At 41.9% G+C, this 19,617-nt stretch overlaps 1 protein-coding gene across 1 annotated transcript in view; it reads right to left on the reverse strand.

Annotated features, from left to right (window-relative positions):
* Positions 1-248: 248 nt before the first annotated feature.
* Positions 249-19,617, reverse strand: part of LOC126252344 (diuretic hormone receptor-like) — a 589,551-nt gene continuing 570,182 nt past the window's right edge. The window contains exon 11 of the mRNA XM_049953233.1: positions 249-551. Coding sequence (XP_049809190.1) covers positions 249-551 — 303 coding nt within the window. The remainder of the gene's footprint in view (positions 552-19,617) is intronic.

Below are 19,617 nucleotides of genomic sequence, written 5' to 3' on the forward strand. Positions count from 1 at the left end.
TGTCCACTGTTGTTTGGTGGTTATTCCACTACTGCGCTTGGTTTTCATATTTGTATGTCCTGCCAACCAAAAAATTTACCACAGCTATACGTACTAGTAGGCTCCCAAATAGGACAGCACCAGCATATTACTATTCGCCTCCATTGTCCCAGAGAGACAGCACGAACCACGTCTGCAGGGCACCGCAGGAACAGTTCCTCGCCCCGTAGTGATGAAGCAGGGAGATAGCACACCAGCCGCGAAGGCGCTCAGTTCCAGCCGGTGCGCGTCGACAGCCAGGCGATGGCCGGGGTGACGGCGCCGCCGCCGCCGCCGCCGTTGAGGTGGCCGGGGCGGGAGGCCGCCGCGCCGTCCGGCAGGTCGCAACCGGCGATCACCGACACCCTGGACGCCATCCTGCCTCCAGGCGGTGCGGGGGCGGCGGCACAGTTACGGGAGGGCACACGGGACAGCACAGCAGGACGCACAGCGCAACGAGCACGTAGGCAAGTGGAAGAAGGCAGGAAAGAGAGACATAGAGAGAGAGAGACCTGAAGAACACTTATATCACACTGTACATTCGCAACACGAACAGATAATTATTTTAAATAACAGCTATGAAGGAAGAAGCTAGAAGTAATGCTCACAGATTTGGCGTATGCACTAATAATGACAAAAATGAAATACACAAGATGTCTCATTTATTGTGACCACCCCAAATATCTTTCTGTGCACATAAAAACAGAAAAACAAAAAAAAAACAAAAAATAAGAAAAACATGGATATAAGAAATTACATGATTTCGCTGACAAGGGGGCATAAAGATAAGCTGAGGCACGAGCTGGAGTTTCTATTAGAGAGGGACACGTACTAGGGTAATGCGTGCAGCTGTGTTAGCCACAGAACGGGGGTGGCGCAGTAGTTAGTGCGTCTGTCTAGCAAGTGAGAGACCTGATTCAAAACCTGGCCTTGGTACAAATTTTAATTCATTGTTTTGGCCAGTACTCATTGACAAGAAAAACAGCGTATCGTGCAAAAGTTATTTCCTACAAGACAGTCATCGACAAACGTGACTGCCCTCCTTGTAATTTTCCCGTTACCAAGACCATAGATACTGCGATAATGACTACTTCAGTTCGATAGGAATGGACACGTCTGAAAAGAGCAAACACAAAATGTGGACGGACAGGCATAGGTTTAAGGATGGTAACTGGGAAGAAATTTTGGGTAACAACAGAAATACATCGATTAATAAACGAAAGAATGAAGTAGAAAATTTACTCAGGGATTTTTATGAACATAGCAATATAAGTCACACAGGAATGAAATAAACTGGAAGTGCAGGGCAGCTAAGAGGAAATGCATGAAAAATGTGAAGAAATTGAAAAAGATATCATCGTAGAAAAGACTGATATATCATACAAAAAAATAAAAACATACTTCTTTGAAATTAAAAGTAAAGAGTCTCAAGCTTAAGAGTGCATTGAGAATACCATTGTTAAATGTAGAGTGTATAGGTAAAAAAAAAACACACACACATTTAAGAACTCTACCCGTAAGAAGACTTGCCTGTTGAAGAAACAGAGTAAGAAGTGGGAGCTGATACGGGACACGTGAGAGATCCATTATTAGAGTCAAAGTTTCATAGAGCTGCGGAAGATGTTCGATTAATTAACGCAGAAGGGATGTATACCATACCATCTACATTCCTGAAATAATTAGTCGAAATGGCAGCCAAGAGTCTATTCTAGTTCGTGTGTAGAATCTATGAGTCTGGAGACACACCATCAGACGTTCGCAAAAGTATATTCCACACATTCCCAAAGATAACAAGGACCGGTAAGTTCGAGAACTACGACACTATCACCATAACGGCTCGTCCTCCATGTTGCTGACAAGAATAACATATAGAGGAGTGAGTATTAAAACTGAGGATCTGTCTGTTGCCGATCAGTTTGGTTTTAAGAAAGTTAAAGGCACCAGAGAGACAGTGCTGACAATGCTCTTGATAATGGAAGCAATACTGAAGGAGACTCAAGATGCGCTCATAGGGTTTCTTCAGTAAAGAAAACGTTGTATAATGTAAAATGATGTAAGATACTCGGAATTCTGAGACAGATATAGGGAAAGAAGAATAATGTGCTGCATGTCCAAGAGACAAGATGAAACAAGAAGAATGGAAGACCTAGAACGATGTAGCTTACATTAAAAGAATAGTATCGACGCCAATTGAGAAATTTATTAGAAATCACATAATAAGAGACGGAACTAATCCCCCACAACACAGTTGCCTAACTGAAACGAACCTAAGGTCGCCAAGACTGGTGATGTTTTACTGAAGTTGAAAACTTAGTACGTACTTCAGTGAGAGATGCTATTAATAGCTTACAAAACGATATTGTCTCCAAATCGGCCAGAAAATCCAAAGAGATTATTGTCGTCTGGGAGTAAAACTGCGGCAAGACACAATCAATAACAATGACAGTGCTACTAAAGCCTAGTTGCTAAATGTGGTCTTCCGCTGCTCATTCACCAAAGGGGAGGAAGTAAATCTTCCAAAACTCGAATTAAGAACACCTGTCAACATGAGTAACACGAGGGTAGATATCTTAGGTGCTGCGAAGCAGTTTAAAACACTTCATAAAGGCAATTCTTCCAGTACACACTGTATACCAATTATGTTCTTTTCAGATTATACTGATATATTAAGTCTCTAACTTTGCTTCCCTCCGTTTTTCAATAGACACCAGTAGCGACAAATGGGGTTTAGGTGGTTGGTCATAGGTGTAATACAATAAGCTTAGACATCTGTAACCATAATGCCATAAAAATATTAGTCTATTTGTGATTGCATCAAAGGGTTATTCTCGATTAAGTACGTCAACTTACGTACCCATTTCTCGCCATCTGCGGGAAGTTTTAACTTTCTGCTTTAGCATGAAGAAATCTGCAGCTGTGGCTCTTAAAATGCTGGGTAAGACCAATGGTGAGGGAACTATTACTGGAAGAACGTGCAGAGAATGTTTTCAACGCCTTAAGAACGGTGATTTTGACGTCGAAGACCGGAATGGCGGTGAAGACAGAACACTTTCGTAGCTACTGAAACGGACGAAGACAGTCACAGGACATCATTATTGAAAGCAATTGATGCGTTAGGTCCCAGCACAAAAACGGCTACAATACAGCGATAGTCGTGTAAAGGTAATTTTTCAGTAGGTCAGCGCTCGACCCCATGTCGCAAAACCCATCGAAACGTTGAAATGAGAAGTCCTATCCATTCCGCCGTATTCTCCATACGTTGCTCTCTCTCTGACCACCACCTTTTTCGATCAGTGGCATACAGTCTGGCTGACCAGCACTTCCGATCACATGAACAAGAGCAAAATTGAATCGATTCATGGTTCACCACAAAAGACGCCCAGTTCCTCTGCCACGAAATTCGTATGCTATCCGAAAGATGGGAGAATGTGGTGGCTAGCGATGGGCAGTACAATGCATCATAATTTTTTTAACTTTTTCACAATAAAGCCCCGAACTTCAATAAAAAACGGCGGAAGCAAAGTTGCAGACCTTGTAATATCGCTTTACTTAGCAATCATATAGCCAACAACCGCAAGCCCGACAAAAGAGCCATATCTAAATACTGGGAAGTTTCGCAGGTATCATCAATACTTAAGAAAGAAAATAAAAGTAATCCACTGAACTACAGACTCGTAACACTAACATAGATTTACAGTAAGATTCTGGAACGTATAATGTGTTCGAACATTACGAATTATCTCGAAGAAAACGAATTACGAGTATTAATACACAGTCAACACCAAATCAGAAAGTGTCGTTCTTGCGAAAGACAACTAGCTCATTTTTCACACGAAGTAATCAGTGCTGTCGACAGGGGCTCTCAATTTGATTCCATGTTTCTAGATTTCCAGAAAGCTTTTGACAACATTCCTCCGCGCTTCCAATCAAACTGCATGGTTACGGAGTATCGTCAAAGCTATGTGACTGGATTTGTAATTTCCTATCAGAAAGGTCACAGTTCGTAATAATCAACAAACCCATCAAGTAAGACAGAAATCATATCTAGTATTCTCAAATGAAGGGTTATAGGCCCTCCACTGTTCCTATTCTGTACAAACGATTTAGGAGACAATGTGAGCAACTCTCTTAGATTGGTTAGAGATGATGCTGTCACTTATCGTCTGTCAAAGTCATCAGAAGACGAAAAGTAATTACAAAATTATTTAGGTAAGATATCTTTATGGTGCGAGAAGTGACAGTTAACTCTAAATAATGAGGAGTGTGAAGTCGAGCACATGGGAATTAAAAGTTATCCGTTAAATTTCTGTTAGACAATAATTCACACAAGTCTAAAGGCCGTCAATGCAACTAAATACCTATGAATTACAGTTAATAATACTTTATATTGGAATTATCCCATAGAAAATGTTGTGGGAAGACAAAACAAAGACTGCGTTTCATTGGCATAACAGAAGATGCAACAGGTTTACTGAAGAGACTGCCTGCACTACGTTTTTCCGTCCTCTAGTGGAGTACTGGTGTGCAGTATACGTCCTTACCAGAAAGGAGTGACTGAGGATATCGAAAAAGTTGAAAGAAGAGGTCAAAAACATAAAAAGCGAATGGAAACGTCAATCATTAAAACAAAGACTTTTTCGTAGCGGCGGGATCTTTTCACGAAATTATAGTCACCAACTTTTTTCTCTGAGAGCAAAAACGTTTTGTTGATGTCAACCTACACTGGTCAACAAAAGTTGATACTAGAGGTCTCACTGACCTAGGCACTTGATGCATTACCCAGTTAGAGCCCATATAATAGACGGTGTTTACTACGGGCATGCTTTGTTGCCGTTTGTCAGTCATGTGGAAACACCGCTGCCGCAGCGGCACACCGTGAGCAGTCCAGTACCAACAACAGCTTCATTCAGTTTGTTTCCAGCACTGTAACAACATGCCACGTAGAGGCATACAACACTCTGAGAGTCAGGATAATGGCTGTACTTTCAGCAAGTCATACGAAGCCAGATGTTTCCGACAATTTACAAGTCACTCATAGTGATGCGTCTAAGGTGTAGAGAAAGTACAGAGAAACGGGACAGGTGAACGATAGACCTTGCAGTGGTCGTCCTCGTCTGACAAGACCAACGCAGGATTGTTTCGTACAACTGTCGACTCGCAGGCGACCAACATCATCTGCCAGAAATATTGGAATTCTCTCGCGCAACAGGGATTCATACACCAGACCACACTGGGCGTAGGACATTGCATCAGGGTTGTTTTTATTCCAGAAGACCAAAGAGAAGTCTTGAATTGTACCAGAGGAACCGATGCATTCGAAGAACTTGGGCTCTTGCACATCAGCATTGGATCATTGCAGAATGTAGTAATGTCACGATTGTTGACGAGACCAGAATTGATATGCGACCTGACTCTAGACGTGACAGGGTTTGGAGAAGCACTAGACGATACCAGGAAAGCCGATACGTTCTGGAAGTACATCCGTTTGCAGGTGGAAGAAAAATGTTGAGGGCTGCAATATTGATAGGATGGCGGAACCCTCTAATTCCCGTCTACGGCAATCTGACTGGTCCCCCAATGTTCAAAGAGGTCCTACAAACGACGGACGTGAAGCAGGTGACAACTTCAGTCTAGTCGATGACAATGGAAGACCGCACCGTACTCTAGCAGTGTTTCGGTATCTTCAATGATGCAACATCATCCAAAAGTATTGCCCAGCACATTTACCACACATGAATGCAAATGAGCATGCACGGGACCAGTTGAAGGTGCACATTGTACAGGATCCGAATCCACCTGACGATCTTCAGGACCTTACTGAAGCTGTTACTGAAGAGTGGGTCCTCATACCCCAAGATAAACTTGATGGTCTCATCTTGAGACAGCCTCGCAGAGTGGAAGAACTCTTTCGTGTGCGGGGAGGTACTCACTACTAAAGACTAATAATCATCATCATCATGAGCGAAAGATTTTCAAAGTTTTTGTTTTGAAAATATGCACTTAGGGGACAGCTAGCTGTGTTTTGTAATGATTTTTTGTGACTAACCAAAATCGTTCTTGCTTTCAGTAGCAATTATGTTTATTTTATTACTAAGGTACTGTGCAAATCTTAATGGGTATACTATAAGAAGCCACGGTAGTAAACCCTATGATATTCCAAACTTGTGTTGCGGCGTGAAGAAACTATCATCGTAATAAATTCAGAGAGGCTAGAGCTCGCGAGGAAAGATTGTTTGCTTTTCCCGCGCGCTGTTAGAGAGTGGAACGTTAGAGAAATAGTCCGCAAGTGATTCGATGAACCCTCTGCCAGACAATTTGGTGTGAATTGCAGAGTAGATAAACATATGTAGATGTGGTCGGCATAAATAGTACGTAGTCCTTCACCCTTACATTTAAATCTAGACATCGGGTACGCACTGAGGGAAACAAGAAACGTTCAAGAGCGAAAAAATTCATGGTCAAAGAATATCAATGATAATATTTGCTGATGACCTTACCGTCTTCAGTGAAAAAGACGAAGAATTAAGAGCAGAGGAGATGTTCAATAGAATGAACAGTCTAGTGAGTGCAGATTATGGACTGAGGGTATATTGAAGAAAGACGGAACTAATGAGTAGCAGCGGAAACGAGATTAGCGATAAGCCATAACATCAAAATCGGCAACCACCTAATAGACGGAATTAGGAAATGCTCTTACCTTGTAAGGGAAATGGGACATAAGAGACAAAGCAAGGATATGAAAAGCAGGCTGGCACAGACAAAGAGGGCATTCCTAGCCAAGAAAAGTCTGCTAGTATGAAATGATACCTTTGAGAATGTTCGTTTGGAGCATAGCATTATATGGTAATGAACCACGGACTTCGGAGGAACTGGGAACGGCAGTAAAGGCATTTGAGGTGTGGTACTACGGAAGGTTGTTGACCGTTAGGTGACTGATACATCCAATAGTTGATTGAGGACGTCGGGTGCAAGAGAGGAAATCGTGGCAGACAGTTTCGAACCAGCCAGGAAGAAAAGGGAAAATACAACGTACACGAGCGAAGAGAGTGTAAAAATGCTACTCGTGTATGGAAAATGTAAGTTAGCAAAATAGTAACTGCAATAATATTTTATCATTTACAGTACGACTACCTGTAGTACGGTCTACAGTGGTGTAGTCTTTTAAACGAAGTATAGCATTTCTATCTTCTCTTCGATAGTGCGTATTGTTCTCATCAAACTTTCTACTGTTGGCTGCTCTCACTGTATATGATGTGTTACATTTTCATCTTCTTCACTCGTTTCAGTATGCTTTACATGTAAAATTTGTTTTATATCGGACTATGTCCTATGTAACTTCGTACCCACGGTACGACTTAAACTAATGTATGCTGTGTATTGTCAAATCAAACTGTAATATAACATTTACGGTGCAGAGGTAGCTGTGTGTGTGGGATAGGTGTATGGACACGTTCCGAAAGCCAATAAATTAAAAAAGAACTGATGACTCATTTACGCTGTGCATTTTTTGTGTTTGCGTTTATTTACTGTCAGTTCTAGCAAGCGAACGAGCATCCTTCCGAGGGCTGCTGCTCTGTGTGCTAGTACAAGAGAGTCAAAGTCAATTTTGTGTTACGTTTTTAATAATGTCATGTTTACGAGAATGAGTTGCAGGGTTGTTGCACAGTATGTTGTCCTGATAAATAATTGTTAATAAAAAATGTGATACTTTGCGCTGTTTACTGTTTAGTTAGCACTGATGTTAGCCATCAGGTCCTTGCGCGCGCAAGTTCCAGCACTCACATGCGACAAAATGCTGTAAGAACAGACTCTACGGAACCGTGAGTAAGTACATATTCACATTCTCATTAACAATTACAATTTACCCGTTTTGGAAGTGATGAGAAAAACCTACATCTGTTCGGTTTGAAAAAGTAAACGCAATAAAAGTGTGGCGATTACGTCTCTGTCAGGCTGCTTGATTTGCACAAATATCTGTCTGATAGGCTGAATTCAGTGTTAATCAAATCGGAAACGGCGCATCGAATTTTTTTCTTAGCTATTATATCCCAGCAGATACTACCCTGCTGCGCCCTTACAAGGTTTTCAGACCGTTTTTGACCACGTTGTGTAGGCTGTAGACGACAACTCTTTACAGTGTGCTACAGTGGCGTAGGGAAAGTCGAAACGAACAATTTGATGTAAGACACTTGTGATCCACCAAGTCGCGATATAAACTTCAAACTGGCCTACAGAAGTAACCTAAGCTACAGCGCATGCTCGCCATACGAGATTTTCAATATCGTCTCATTGTCTTACGCTGCCGATTTAGTTGACTATTTCGTTAACATCATTGATTTAAGCTTCTCTGCGGAGATAATGAAAGAGAAAAAACTTTCCTAAATGTTGCACAAACACTAAAGAGGTGTATAATTCGATCCTAACTTGTCACAAGCATACTAGTTTCAAATTGAGAAGGGCAGACGAAGAAAACGATGTAATTGTTAATATTATACTGTGACAATTCACAATAGTTTGGGGTAAAATTTACACAAAAGTCAATTTCATATTTTTGAAATGCAAGAACAAAGGGTTTTTAATATTCATGGGCGTTTTTTGGGTGAAAAAAGTGAATGAACTAGCATGGCCCGCATGTGCTTTAGGTTAGGTGGCGTTTGTACTACAGTTTGAGGCTGTTTTTTTCCTGGCTTCATAGAACTCAGGTGTCCCGTATCAGTTTGCTCGGCTCGACTATAACTACGCTACCATAGTACGTTGTAAACAGTTATCTATGGGACCCTGTAAAAAGAAGTCGTAAAGCTAGAAAATTTTGGCAACATGCACGACGACCTGCAGTGAATCGACGCTCACAGAGAGACTGGCAACTTATACTCAGCGTAAGCGAATGTACTCTACTGCACTCAAACAAATGGAATTACCCGTTATTATCTGATTACACCTTTCACGAACAATCACTGGAAGCTGTCAAGTCACTAAATATCTGGGAGTATGCGTACAGAAGGACCAAATAAAACTATCGTAAGAAAGAAGATGCAAAACCATGGGTCACTGGAAAAATTCTCAGGATGTGTATTATACTCACGTAGGATATATTTGCTTGGTTATTGTCACTCAGTGACTCTTACGAGATGGATTTGGGAGTTGGGAGGATCCAAAGAAGAGCGCACGTTTCGCAACAGGGTGCTGCGATAAGTGCCAAAGTGTCACGGAGATATGCTCATCCAACTACTTTGGCAGACGCTGGAAGAGATGCGTTGAACATCCAACTACGGTCTACTGTTAAAATACTGAGAGCTTACATTCCTAGAAGAATGAACCAATATTTTACTTCCTGCTATGTGTATCTCGCGAAGAAGCCATGACGTTAAAATTGAGGGAATCGAGCTCACACAGACGTCTAACAAACATCGTTCTTCCTGAGTACCGTTGTCAACAGGAATTTGAAAGGTACGGAATTGACACTGGTACACAAAGTACCCCCCGCCTCATACTACAAGGTGAGTTGAAGGTCCTTACTCGCTAAGCCATCAAACTGAAACTATAACTCAACGGGAAAATGTTTATCTGTATTGTTTCGGACGACAGATTATAGTGTGTACAAACCTGGAATTTGAGCCAACAGCTTTACACATAGCTCTACTAAATGAATCATCCAATACCACCTCACAATTTCAGTCTCTAGAAGAAGTTGACGGATAAATCACGAAACGAAGAAGTATTAAAAGAAACAGGGGGAAGAAATCTGTTCAAAACCCATCAAATAAAAAAGTAAGCACGAGCTTACAGGCAAACTGAAATGTAAAGGTTGTAGAGCGGTTCCCACGTAGGTCACACCGTTTCCTTCGGTGAAGTAGATCAAAATTAAGGTTCAGAAGCCAGAGGCATTGTATGTTGAAAGTTCCTCGAAACCGTTATGATTTAGGAGAGGCTTCAAATATTTTTCTGAACAAAAAGTAGCGCTTTTGTTAAACGAAATTTATCAGTCCCTATAAAACTGTTCCTGGATGTCTTTCAAAGCTCTTTGATAAGAAAACATTTCGTTTAATGTATCACGAAATGAAATTATAAACCGTCTCCATAGTTTTTGAAACGTCACACACATTTAAATACCTTTACTTCCTCACCTCTACAATATGTAAAGGTTTCATATGTCTGGTTAAGTGATCTGACGGAGCCTTGACTGTACAACGCTGAGGCAGAAGACAAACAGGGAAGAAAGACAAGATACTTGTAGTCCATATATTTATGTTTTTGGTACTCATTAACAGCAGAGAACATTACCACGTTTAGTTTTGCTAGTAGTTGCCTCAGTACTAGACGCAGGCTATAATGTTGTACTAGATGTGACTTCTTTCAAGGAAGAGCATTGTACATTTTGGGAGTTAACAGCACCCTAAGTAGCTTCTAAAGCATTATTATATACTATCATTACAGAAAGAAAAAAATCAGACAAGAAAACAAGCATTTAAAAGAAATTGAAGATAGAAACAAATTCGGAAGAAGCTGATTACAAGAATAGTGAATGTTAGTTACATAGCGTACATTAAGTGTAGCACAGTACACAACGATACAGTAGAGAGTTCCACAACCAGGAAATGAGACGTATCAACAAATGTAGTTTTATCATCACTGCGCTTAGTGGTACGGAAGAATTTATAGTATGCCTATAACAGGAAGGAAGAAGATAAAGAAACTGTCACTGTGGAGCCCACATCAAAACCATAGACATATGACAAATGGTTTAGAACTGCAGGACACTTCAGGCTGTGTTGAAGTCAAAGGAATTTTTGGTTTACAACATTTTCGCTTCTGAATAGTATGATAACTATGACCAACGCCATATGTACAAAATTCATTATTCAGTAATTACCACAAGACAGTTAGAAGCGAGAATACCACCTGCGGTGGGTACAATAACAACGTATAGGTCGTCCTTTATCATGGGTGCATTTTCGTCACGTCATCAGTAAGAACTGAAGAGTTCTGAACAGTTATCTGCTACGTGGTACTAACTAGTAACATCACAGTTTAAAATACTATACATTTACTAGCTACCTAACTAGCACTGCAGGATAGGTGGAATTTCCAGAGAAACATCTCTTACCTGAAAGTGAATTATATACATTTATGGCAAGCAAAGGCAACAGTAAAGCACAGTACGTAAGTATTTCGTGACACAGGCAGAGATGGCCATTCAGTGGCCTTAAGAAGGTATTACTTAGAGCCGTAAGTATAGCACACACGATTTAGTGTAAGAGTATTAACGGGGTATATGTGGACGGTCTCGCCTGCACCATATTTTTAAGGGTCGGAGCCGTCTGTCAACCTGCAAAACGATAAACGAGTTCACAGAGGAGAAACTCTATAAAATATTTCAATTGAATGATGATAAAAATAAGTACCAGTTACCATTGAATGTTAGCATTTCATTTTAAGATCATGTATCATATTACTATATCTGAATTTCTCTAAATATATTTCAGGATATTTTTTTTTGTTAGTCATTCTTTCTCTTCTGAAATATTCATCTATACGCATCCATCTCTCGCTGAATTAAGCATGTGTAGACTATATGGAACTGAGGTTCGTAGCCAAAACGCGTATAGGAGGTTGAAACACAAAGGTATTACTCATCCTGTACAGGGCATGGGTAAAACAGAATTCAACTTCAACAAAAGATATATCTTCAGGCCAGGATGCTGAGAAAGAAAATACCTCACATAAAGGATCTCTCGAAAATGCATTGAAAGAATAGACTATTTTGATTGCATACTACCTCTTATTGCATTAGACCACTTCTTTTAAAAATTAGAACTATGTGTCACGTTTTTCAAATGTATTATAGGTCACTTCGTAATTTACCTTAGTTACAATTTTTTTATGATCTTAAATGTCTTCCCTGCTGGTGACACTATAGCCTGAATTCTCATAGATGTGATTCATTTAGTGTAAATTATCAATATGTCAATCTGTGTTTACGATTATCACATACAACATGTACAGTTTTTGACACGTCGTGGCATCTGTTACAACAATACTAAACAAGTTTTTGTAATAAATTTCTTATACATTAAATACATGTATGGCCATGGTCTAATAATTTATAGTCTTCCTTATTTTTAGGCTTCTGAAGACGACAAATTAATTTCTGGAAACTGATGAAGCGAAATAAAAATACCTGTGCAAATGATGATTGAATGAAATGTATACTACATTTGCTGAAAAATTGACGGATGTAAATAAAATGATGGAGAACTTACTGGAAATAGACCTGTAGCCGAACATTCATGTCACATAAGAAATCGTGTACTCGCTCACTAGTTTAAAAAGCTGTTACAATCCACGACGTTAACGGCAGTGATCTGCAATTATGGAGGCATGTTATTTACTGCACATTGCTGAATGTAGAGTTCCGTGTAAAAATTCCCATAACGGCCCCTTGTTGATCCGTGACCAGGAGAATGACGAATAAGTGAAAACCATTCTAGATCAAAGTAGTAATGGAAACCATTTGCCTGCTGGTAATAATCACGCGTCATATTACAGCACGTGGAAGGTGGTGTAACGATAGGTCAACTTAGGCCGTCTGCTTGAAATACATACTGTGTGATCCGAATAGACTGACGGTGGCAAGCTAATGCCATGGAGGATATTCATCTGTACGCTGTGGAACCTGTTTGCTTGTTACACAAACCACAGTGAGATCTGTGAACCTCTTCAGTATTATTACTTCCCACTAATCACCCCCTTCATGGTTCATGTTGCTCCAGGCTGACATTACATTTACCGCTGGTGGAATTTTTCACGAAAAAGACCATTCTTGTCGTGCAATGGTCTTGGCACCATTATTATGACTAACTGCCAAAAAACCTGTAAAAACATTAACCGATTTGTCCTGTACTACAGTTCTGCAGAACAGGAAGCCTCTTCAGTAGATTAGGGATATAGCACAGTACCATCTGATGGGTGAGAGACTACCACTTCATGACATACACTCTAGGGAAAAAAATAGACGCAACACGAACAAATCATACGAATGGGGCTCGAATCAGCGAATTTGATGTACGTATAGAGAGACAAATGATAATTTCGGAAAAATCTCATAATTAATTTAAAAGATAGAGCTGCACAGATGGAGCCAATCAATAACGCGTTGATCTACTTCTGGTTCTTATACAAGCGGTTATTCGGCTTGGCATTGATTGACAGAGTAGTTGGATGTCCTTCTGAGGGATATGGTGCCCAGTTCTGTCCGACGGGCACGATAGATCGTCAAAATTACGAGATGGTTCTAGGACCCTGCTCATTATGCCCCAACCGTTCCTAATTGTGGAAAGAAGCGGCTACCTTGGTGGCCAAGGAAGGGTTCGGCAAGCACGAGGACAAGCGGTACAAACTCTTGCGGTGCGCGGATGGGCGTTATCTTGCTGAAAATGTAAGCCCAGGATGGCCTGCCGTGAAGGGCAGCAAACCGGGGCATAGAATGTCGTTGACCAATCGCTGTGCTGTAAGGTGCCGCGGATGAAAACCAAAGGGGTCCTGCTATGAAATAAAATGGCACCCTAGACCATCGCTCCTGGCTGTCGGGCACTATGGCGAGTGACAGTCAGGTTGGCTCAATGGCTCTGAGCACTATGGGACTTAACATCTGTGGTCATCAGTCCCCTAGAACTTAGAACTACTTAAACCTAACTAACCTAAGGACATCACACACATCCATGCCCGAGGCAGGATTCGAACCTGCGACCGTAGCAGTCTCGCGGTTCCGGACTGAGCGCCTAGAACCGCTAGACCACCGCGACCGGCGTCAGGTTGGTATCCCACCGTCGTCCGGGGCATCTTCAGACACGTTTTTGCTCGTCATCTGAGCTCAGTTCGAAGCGGGCCTCATCACTGGAGGCAGTTCCACTCCAGTCAATGAGATTCCATGCCGAACGTGCCTGACACCACTGCAAACTGGTTTGTTAGTGTACAGAGGTCAATGATAGTTGGTGCAAGGGACGCCGTCAGCTGAACACCCTCTCTGTGAACCAGCTATGAACGGTCCTTGTAGTCACTGAAGCACCAGTTGTACGTCGGATTGATGATAATGATGAATCTGGAGTTCTGAGTGCCTCTGACCATTTCTCTGTCCTGACGTTGTGTCATCTCTCTACGTGGACCGCCTCCTTCTTGACGCTGTGTTCGGCCATGGTTCACCCATTCCGGCCAATATCGTCGAACAGAGGCATCGTCTCTCCTTTTCAACTGTCGACCGATTTACCGATTATTTCAAGTGACTCCTTGCAGCCCAATTACACGTTCTCTCTCAAGCGCTGACATCTGTGTATGTCACTCATGAGCCTATTTGCGAGGCATACGTAGTTACGGTCGGACTGAGTACATGGAATGAAATTTGATGAGACCTTATGTCCTGGTATCGACATGGCCCCTGTTTATTATCCTTGCAAGCTGCAGTCTGAAACTGAGCTGTAGCATCACACAGTCATCCATCGGCCGCTACAGTTTATAATCTTTCATTTTTGTTGTTGATCCATGCATGAATATCAGTTTGTGACCAATTTGTGGTGCTTCGTTTTTTGTCTTCCACACGATATGCTTGGACATCTGATGCCACCTACTGCATGCCATGTGGCATTCGCAGAAATTGTAGAGCTCATTACCGACGAATTACAGTTTTCTTTCACGCGAAATTTAAACCAAGACGGAAAATCCAGTAAAAAGGGGGACGGGAGCATTTTCCTGTCACTTGAGAAGCAATAACGGCAGAATTGGTCGTTCAGAAGGGCTCGGTTACTTTGGACTTGAACTAGCCATCGGATGCCATATGAGTAACAACTCTCAGGGATCTTTCAATCCTAAAGCTGCCAAATTCGACTGTTGATGATGTGACTGGTTGGTTGATTGGTTTGGAAGGTAAATTAAACTGCAGGGTCATCAGTCCCTTGTTGTTGGTGTGACTGTGAAGGGGAAATCCGAGCTAAATAATACAACGCAGACTTCATGTACTAATCATTGTAGAGGGTAGTAGTTCAAAATCGCCTGATATGAGGAGAAGGAATCACACGTGAGCTAGAAACTGCTAGCAGCAGTACAGCTACCACAAAACGTGTGAGTAGAGAGTTAATAAGAATGAAATTAATGGGGTACAATGATCGAGCAACTATTCATAAACCACACATTTCCGTAGTATTTGTTACGCAACTCTTGAGTTGGCGTAAAGAGCGACGCCACTGGCCCGTGTATGACTGGAAACGAATGATGTGGAATAATGAATGACGCTATACGCTGTGGCAGTCCGAATGAAGAGTTTTCTAATGCCTGGAGAACGCTACCAACCGTCATATGCAGTGCTCGCAGCAAAATACAGAGGAGGTGGTGTTAGGGTTCGGAGTACTTTTTTATGATTAGGGTATGGTACCAATATTACTTTGAAGAAAATTATAAATGCGGAAGGATACGAACAAATGTTACTGCATTGTGTACTGCATAGAGTAGAGGAACTGTTCGAAGACGATGTTGATTGTATCAGTACAACAAAGCAGCTTGTGATAAATCACATTGTGTACAAAACATTCTTGAAATGGCCTTTCCTGTCCAGATCGCGACCTGAAACCGATGAAATAGTTTTGAGATGAGTTAGTACGTCAACTTCGCTCGGCCGGCCGGAGAGGCCGTGCGGTTCTAGGCGCTACAGTCTGGAGCCGAGCGACCGCTACGGTCGCAAGTTCGAATCCTGCCTCGGGCATGGATGTGTGTTATGTCCTTAGGTTAGTTAGGTTTAATTAGTTCTAAGTTCTAGGCGACTGATGACCTCAGAAGTTAAGTTTCATAGTGCTCAGAGCCATTTGAACTATTCAACTTCGCTCCAGATTCCAGGGTCCAACGTCGCACTACGTTCCATGGTTTTCGCTCTTGAGGAAGAATGGGCTACGATTTCTTCACAGACATTTTGAATGAGTCCCTTGTAGAGTTCGAACTACCATGAAGGTGAAGGGTCATCTCACCCCATTTTCACGTCAGCTAATAGATGCCAGGATACTTTTGATCTGAAAGTGTAAATAAGAAATCTCAAGACAACGGTTTCATGTCAATAGAAAATGTCTAGAAAAACCAAGTTTTTAAACGAGAAAAAACTAGACCGTTAGGAGTGTCTTTGGGAGTAAATCCCAGAAAATGGTTGGGCCATTTAGGTCCTCAAACTGGAGCGTCAGTAGCTTTATTTCACAGAGCTGCGTTTGAGCTTCTCACATACTGTTTCTCGATGTCGGAAGTGCAAACAGATGTTGCAGTTTGTGCGTGATGGAGGGATTGACTTTGAAGTGCTCCTATTTTTCTGTTAAGGCGCTGTTCATTCACAGTGGTACGTGACTGCACAAAACAAGGAATATTGGAGTTCTGAATATCCTCATTAGTTACATGATGTGCAAAATAGAATGTGGCGTGCAGTTAGTGCATTTCGAATCATTGGACCGTTCTTCCATCAAATCGTAACTTTTCAGTTGCTGCAAGTAAGTGAACAATATTCTGCAACATTCTCTGTTTCCGAGAATTAAGAATTGGAGAAAATACCTGTGGTTATTCCATGCAAGATAATGCAACGGCACAAGCCGTCCATACCTCTGGGATAGTATTCTGCGGTTTTTTTTTTTTTTTTTTTGATGAGAGAATAGTTCACTGGCCTCCTAGTCCCCCAAGCTGAATCCATGTGATTTTAGTTTTTAGGGAATTTTCAAAGATAAGGTACGCACAAACAAGCTTTATACGCTACATCATCTGCAAGACTATTAAGCTTGTAATTTCTAAAACTTAGAACTAGAAATTTGACGAGAGATTGACAATGTGTCCAAAACATGTCAGGCAGATTTTGCCGTCAAAGGATGTCGTTTTTTGAACCTGTTCTAAATAAAGGTAGTTAGAGTATAGACGCTCTGTATTTCAGTTTAGGCTCAACTAAGGGAAGACGAGCTGAACCATCAAGCGGTAACTAGCCGATGTACATCCCGTACGATGTGCGAGAATGCTCTTGCTACCTCCGTGAGAGATCTTGTAGCAGTCTGTCACTGTTTTGTTGCACTGGGACGCGAAAAATGTAGAAGATAAAAATTTTACAATTTTAACGCTGGAAAGGACAGCGCGGTTCCGTTATTGATGTGGATTGAAGAACTATAAACATACAGTGACACCCGCCAGGATAAAAAGGACTTATAAAGAAATGAAACATTTTGCCACACTTAAAACTGGTGCAGTCATAACGGAAGATTCAACACAAAATAGGGATATCAGTGTTTCTAGTGACAACAGTGAAATGTCGTCTGTCAAACATTCAGCAAACATCAGTAACAACAATAACTGCTGCAGTAACAACAATTTCAGCAACTGGTGGCACTTCTGTACTTTTTCGTTCACCATCTCTCCGAAGCTTTTGCCGATGCAAAATCAGTGATTCAAATTTACATATTAATGGCTGTAGTAGAAGACTTAGAGCATGATATTGGTATAACAAATCATTATCCTCTTCAACGCACCAGATAAAAAGCATCAGAGAAGCGAGTCACGTAGAAAGACAGCAACAAAAATTTAATATTGCAAAGGCTTTGGTAATTTCAAGATCAATTTCTTTTACCTATTGTAGTTAAGAATACTGTAAAAATATTCTTTTCTTGCCCAAATGAACGCGCGAGTCTGGTTTCTTATCAAGATTTCAGATTCCAGGGTAAAGCGATAAATTATCAGACAATTTATCGTATAATAGCAAGGATGGTTCGAAAAAAATTTCCAAAGGTATCTGGTAGTTCGTTACTGACACTATAATATGGTTCGGTCCTTATTTAATGATGAAGCTCCTCGGTCTTTGTCAAGTGGTGATTGTCGTGTGATAGCTGCTGCCATCCTTAAGCAGCGGCCCTATCGCAATACCTTAATAGACACTGTACTATGTACAGTACAGCTCTAAGAGCGATGAAGCTCCATGGGTGGTTAAAGCAAATGTCGCTAAAGTTATGCTGCAGGCAGAGGTAAGTGAAGAACAAAAAATCAACCGAAGAGATACATTTTGCATCTTGCTTTATAAACAACTGGTTCTCATCTTCTGAAACAACTGATAAAAAACGTTCCTCAGGAGATTTTCCGCGAGCACCGAATTCGACGAATGCATTTCGACATGGAGGGACGATCCTGATCACCAAAATGGAGCTGAAAAAATCCACATCGCAGTTGTGAACGACTTTGCGAACGACGTATCAGAGTATATCAACATAATAACTACCTGGGAAAGATGAAGATGATAAGCAATTAAACAGAATTCTCTACGGATTTCAGCAGACCCAGGTAGTTTAAAAGCTACAACCTTTGGATGGAGTTCTCCTCGCTCGTTGTCAAGTGGTGACTGTCGCATGGTTGCTGCTACCGTTTTCATATAGCGGCGCTACCACATATGAAAGCAGTGGTAACCAGCGCAGTGTCTTTTAAGGTATTTCGGTAGCGCCACTGCATAAGGATGGCAGCAGCAATCACATGCTACTCATCACTGGATAAAGACCGAGGAGTACTCGGTGAAGAGGCAGAGGATAGGAAATCACTTTATGTGGCTGGAAACCTGGGAGAATTTTACCATTGTACTCGTCCTTCACCTGCGGCTTCGCCTGTGGACACGTAAAGCACGTATATTGTGCACACCTCCCCGTTTCCCTTCTGTCCATCTCCATCTCTTCCGTCTTTCTTTGAACTCTTCTTCCCCCACCTCTGTCCGTCTCCATTTCCCTGTATATCTTTCCGTCTCCCCTTTCTGCCCATCTTAACAGGCCGCTCCCTCTGTCCATCGCCTCCTGCATTCATCTTCGTCTCCTCCCACTATATCCACCCATCTCCTCCTCGCCCACTCTCTGTCCATCTTCTTTTGCATCTCTCTGTCACCTCCTCCTCTTCTTCCATCTATTCATACCCTCCATATCTTCTGTCAGGCCTTCTCCACCTCCCTCTCATCCTCCTCCTCCTACCCCTTCCTCCCCTCCCTCGGCCCATCACTACCTCCCCTCCCTCTGCCCATATCTTCCTCCCCTCCCACTACCCATCTATTTTTAACCCTATATCCTACCCCCATGAACCATGGACCTTGCCATTGGTGGGGAGGCTTGCGTGCCTCAGCGATAAATATGGCCATACTGTAGGTGCAACCACAACGGAGGGGTATCTGTTGAGAGGCCAGACAAACGTGTGGTTCCTGAAGAGGGGCAGCAGCCTTTTCAGTAGTTGCAGGGGCAACAGTTTGGATGATTGACTGATTTGGCCTTGCAACTCTAACCAAAACGGCCTTGCTGTGCTGGTACAGCGAAAAGCTGAAAGCAAGGGGAAACTACAGCCGTAATTTTGCCCGAGGGCATGAAGCTTTACTGTATGGTTAAATGATGATTGCGTCCTCTTGGGTAAAATATTCCGGAGGTAAAATAGTACCCCATTCGGATCTCCGGGCGGGGACTACTCAAGAGGACGTCGTTATCAGGAGAAAGAAAACTGGCGTTGTACAGATCGGAGCGTGGAATGTCAGATCCCTTAATCGGGCAGGTAGGTTAGAAAATTTAAAAAGGGAAATGGATAGGT

The sequence above is a fragment of the Schistocerca nitens genome, chromosome 4 (genome assembly GCF_023898315.1).
Source record: "Schistocerca nitens isolate TAMUIC-IGC-003100 chromosome 4, iqSchNite1.1, whole genome shotgun sequence".
NCBI classification, from domain to species: Eukaryota; Metazoa; Arthropoda; class Insecta; order Orthoptera; family Acrididae; genus Schistocerca; species Schistocerca nitens.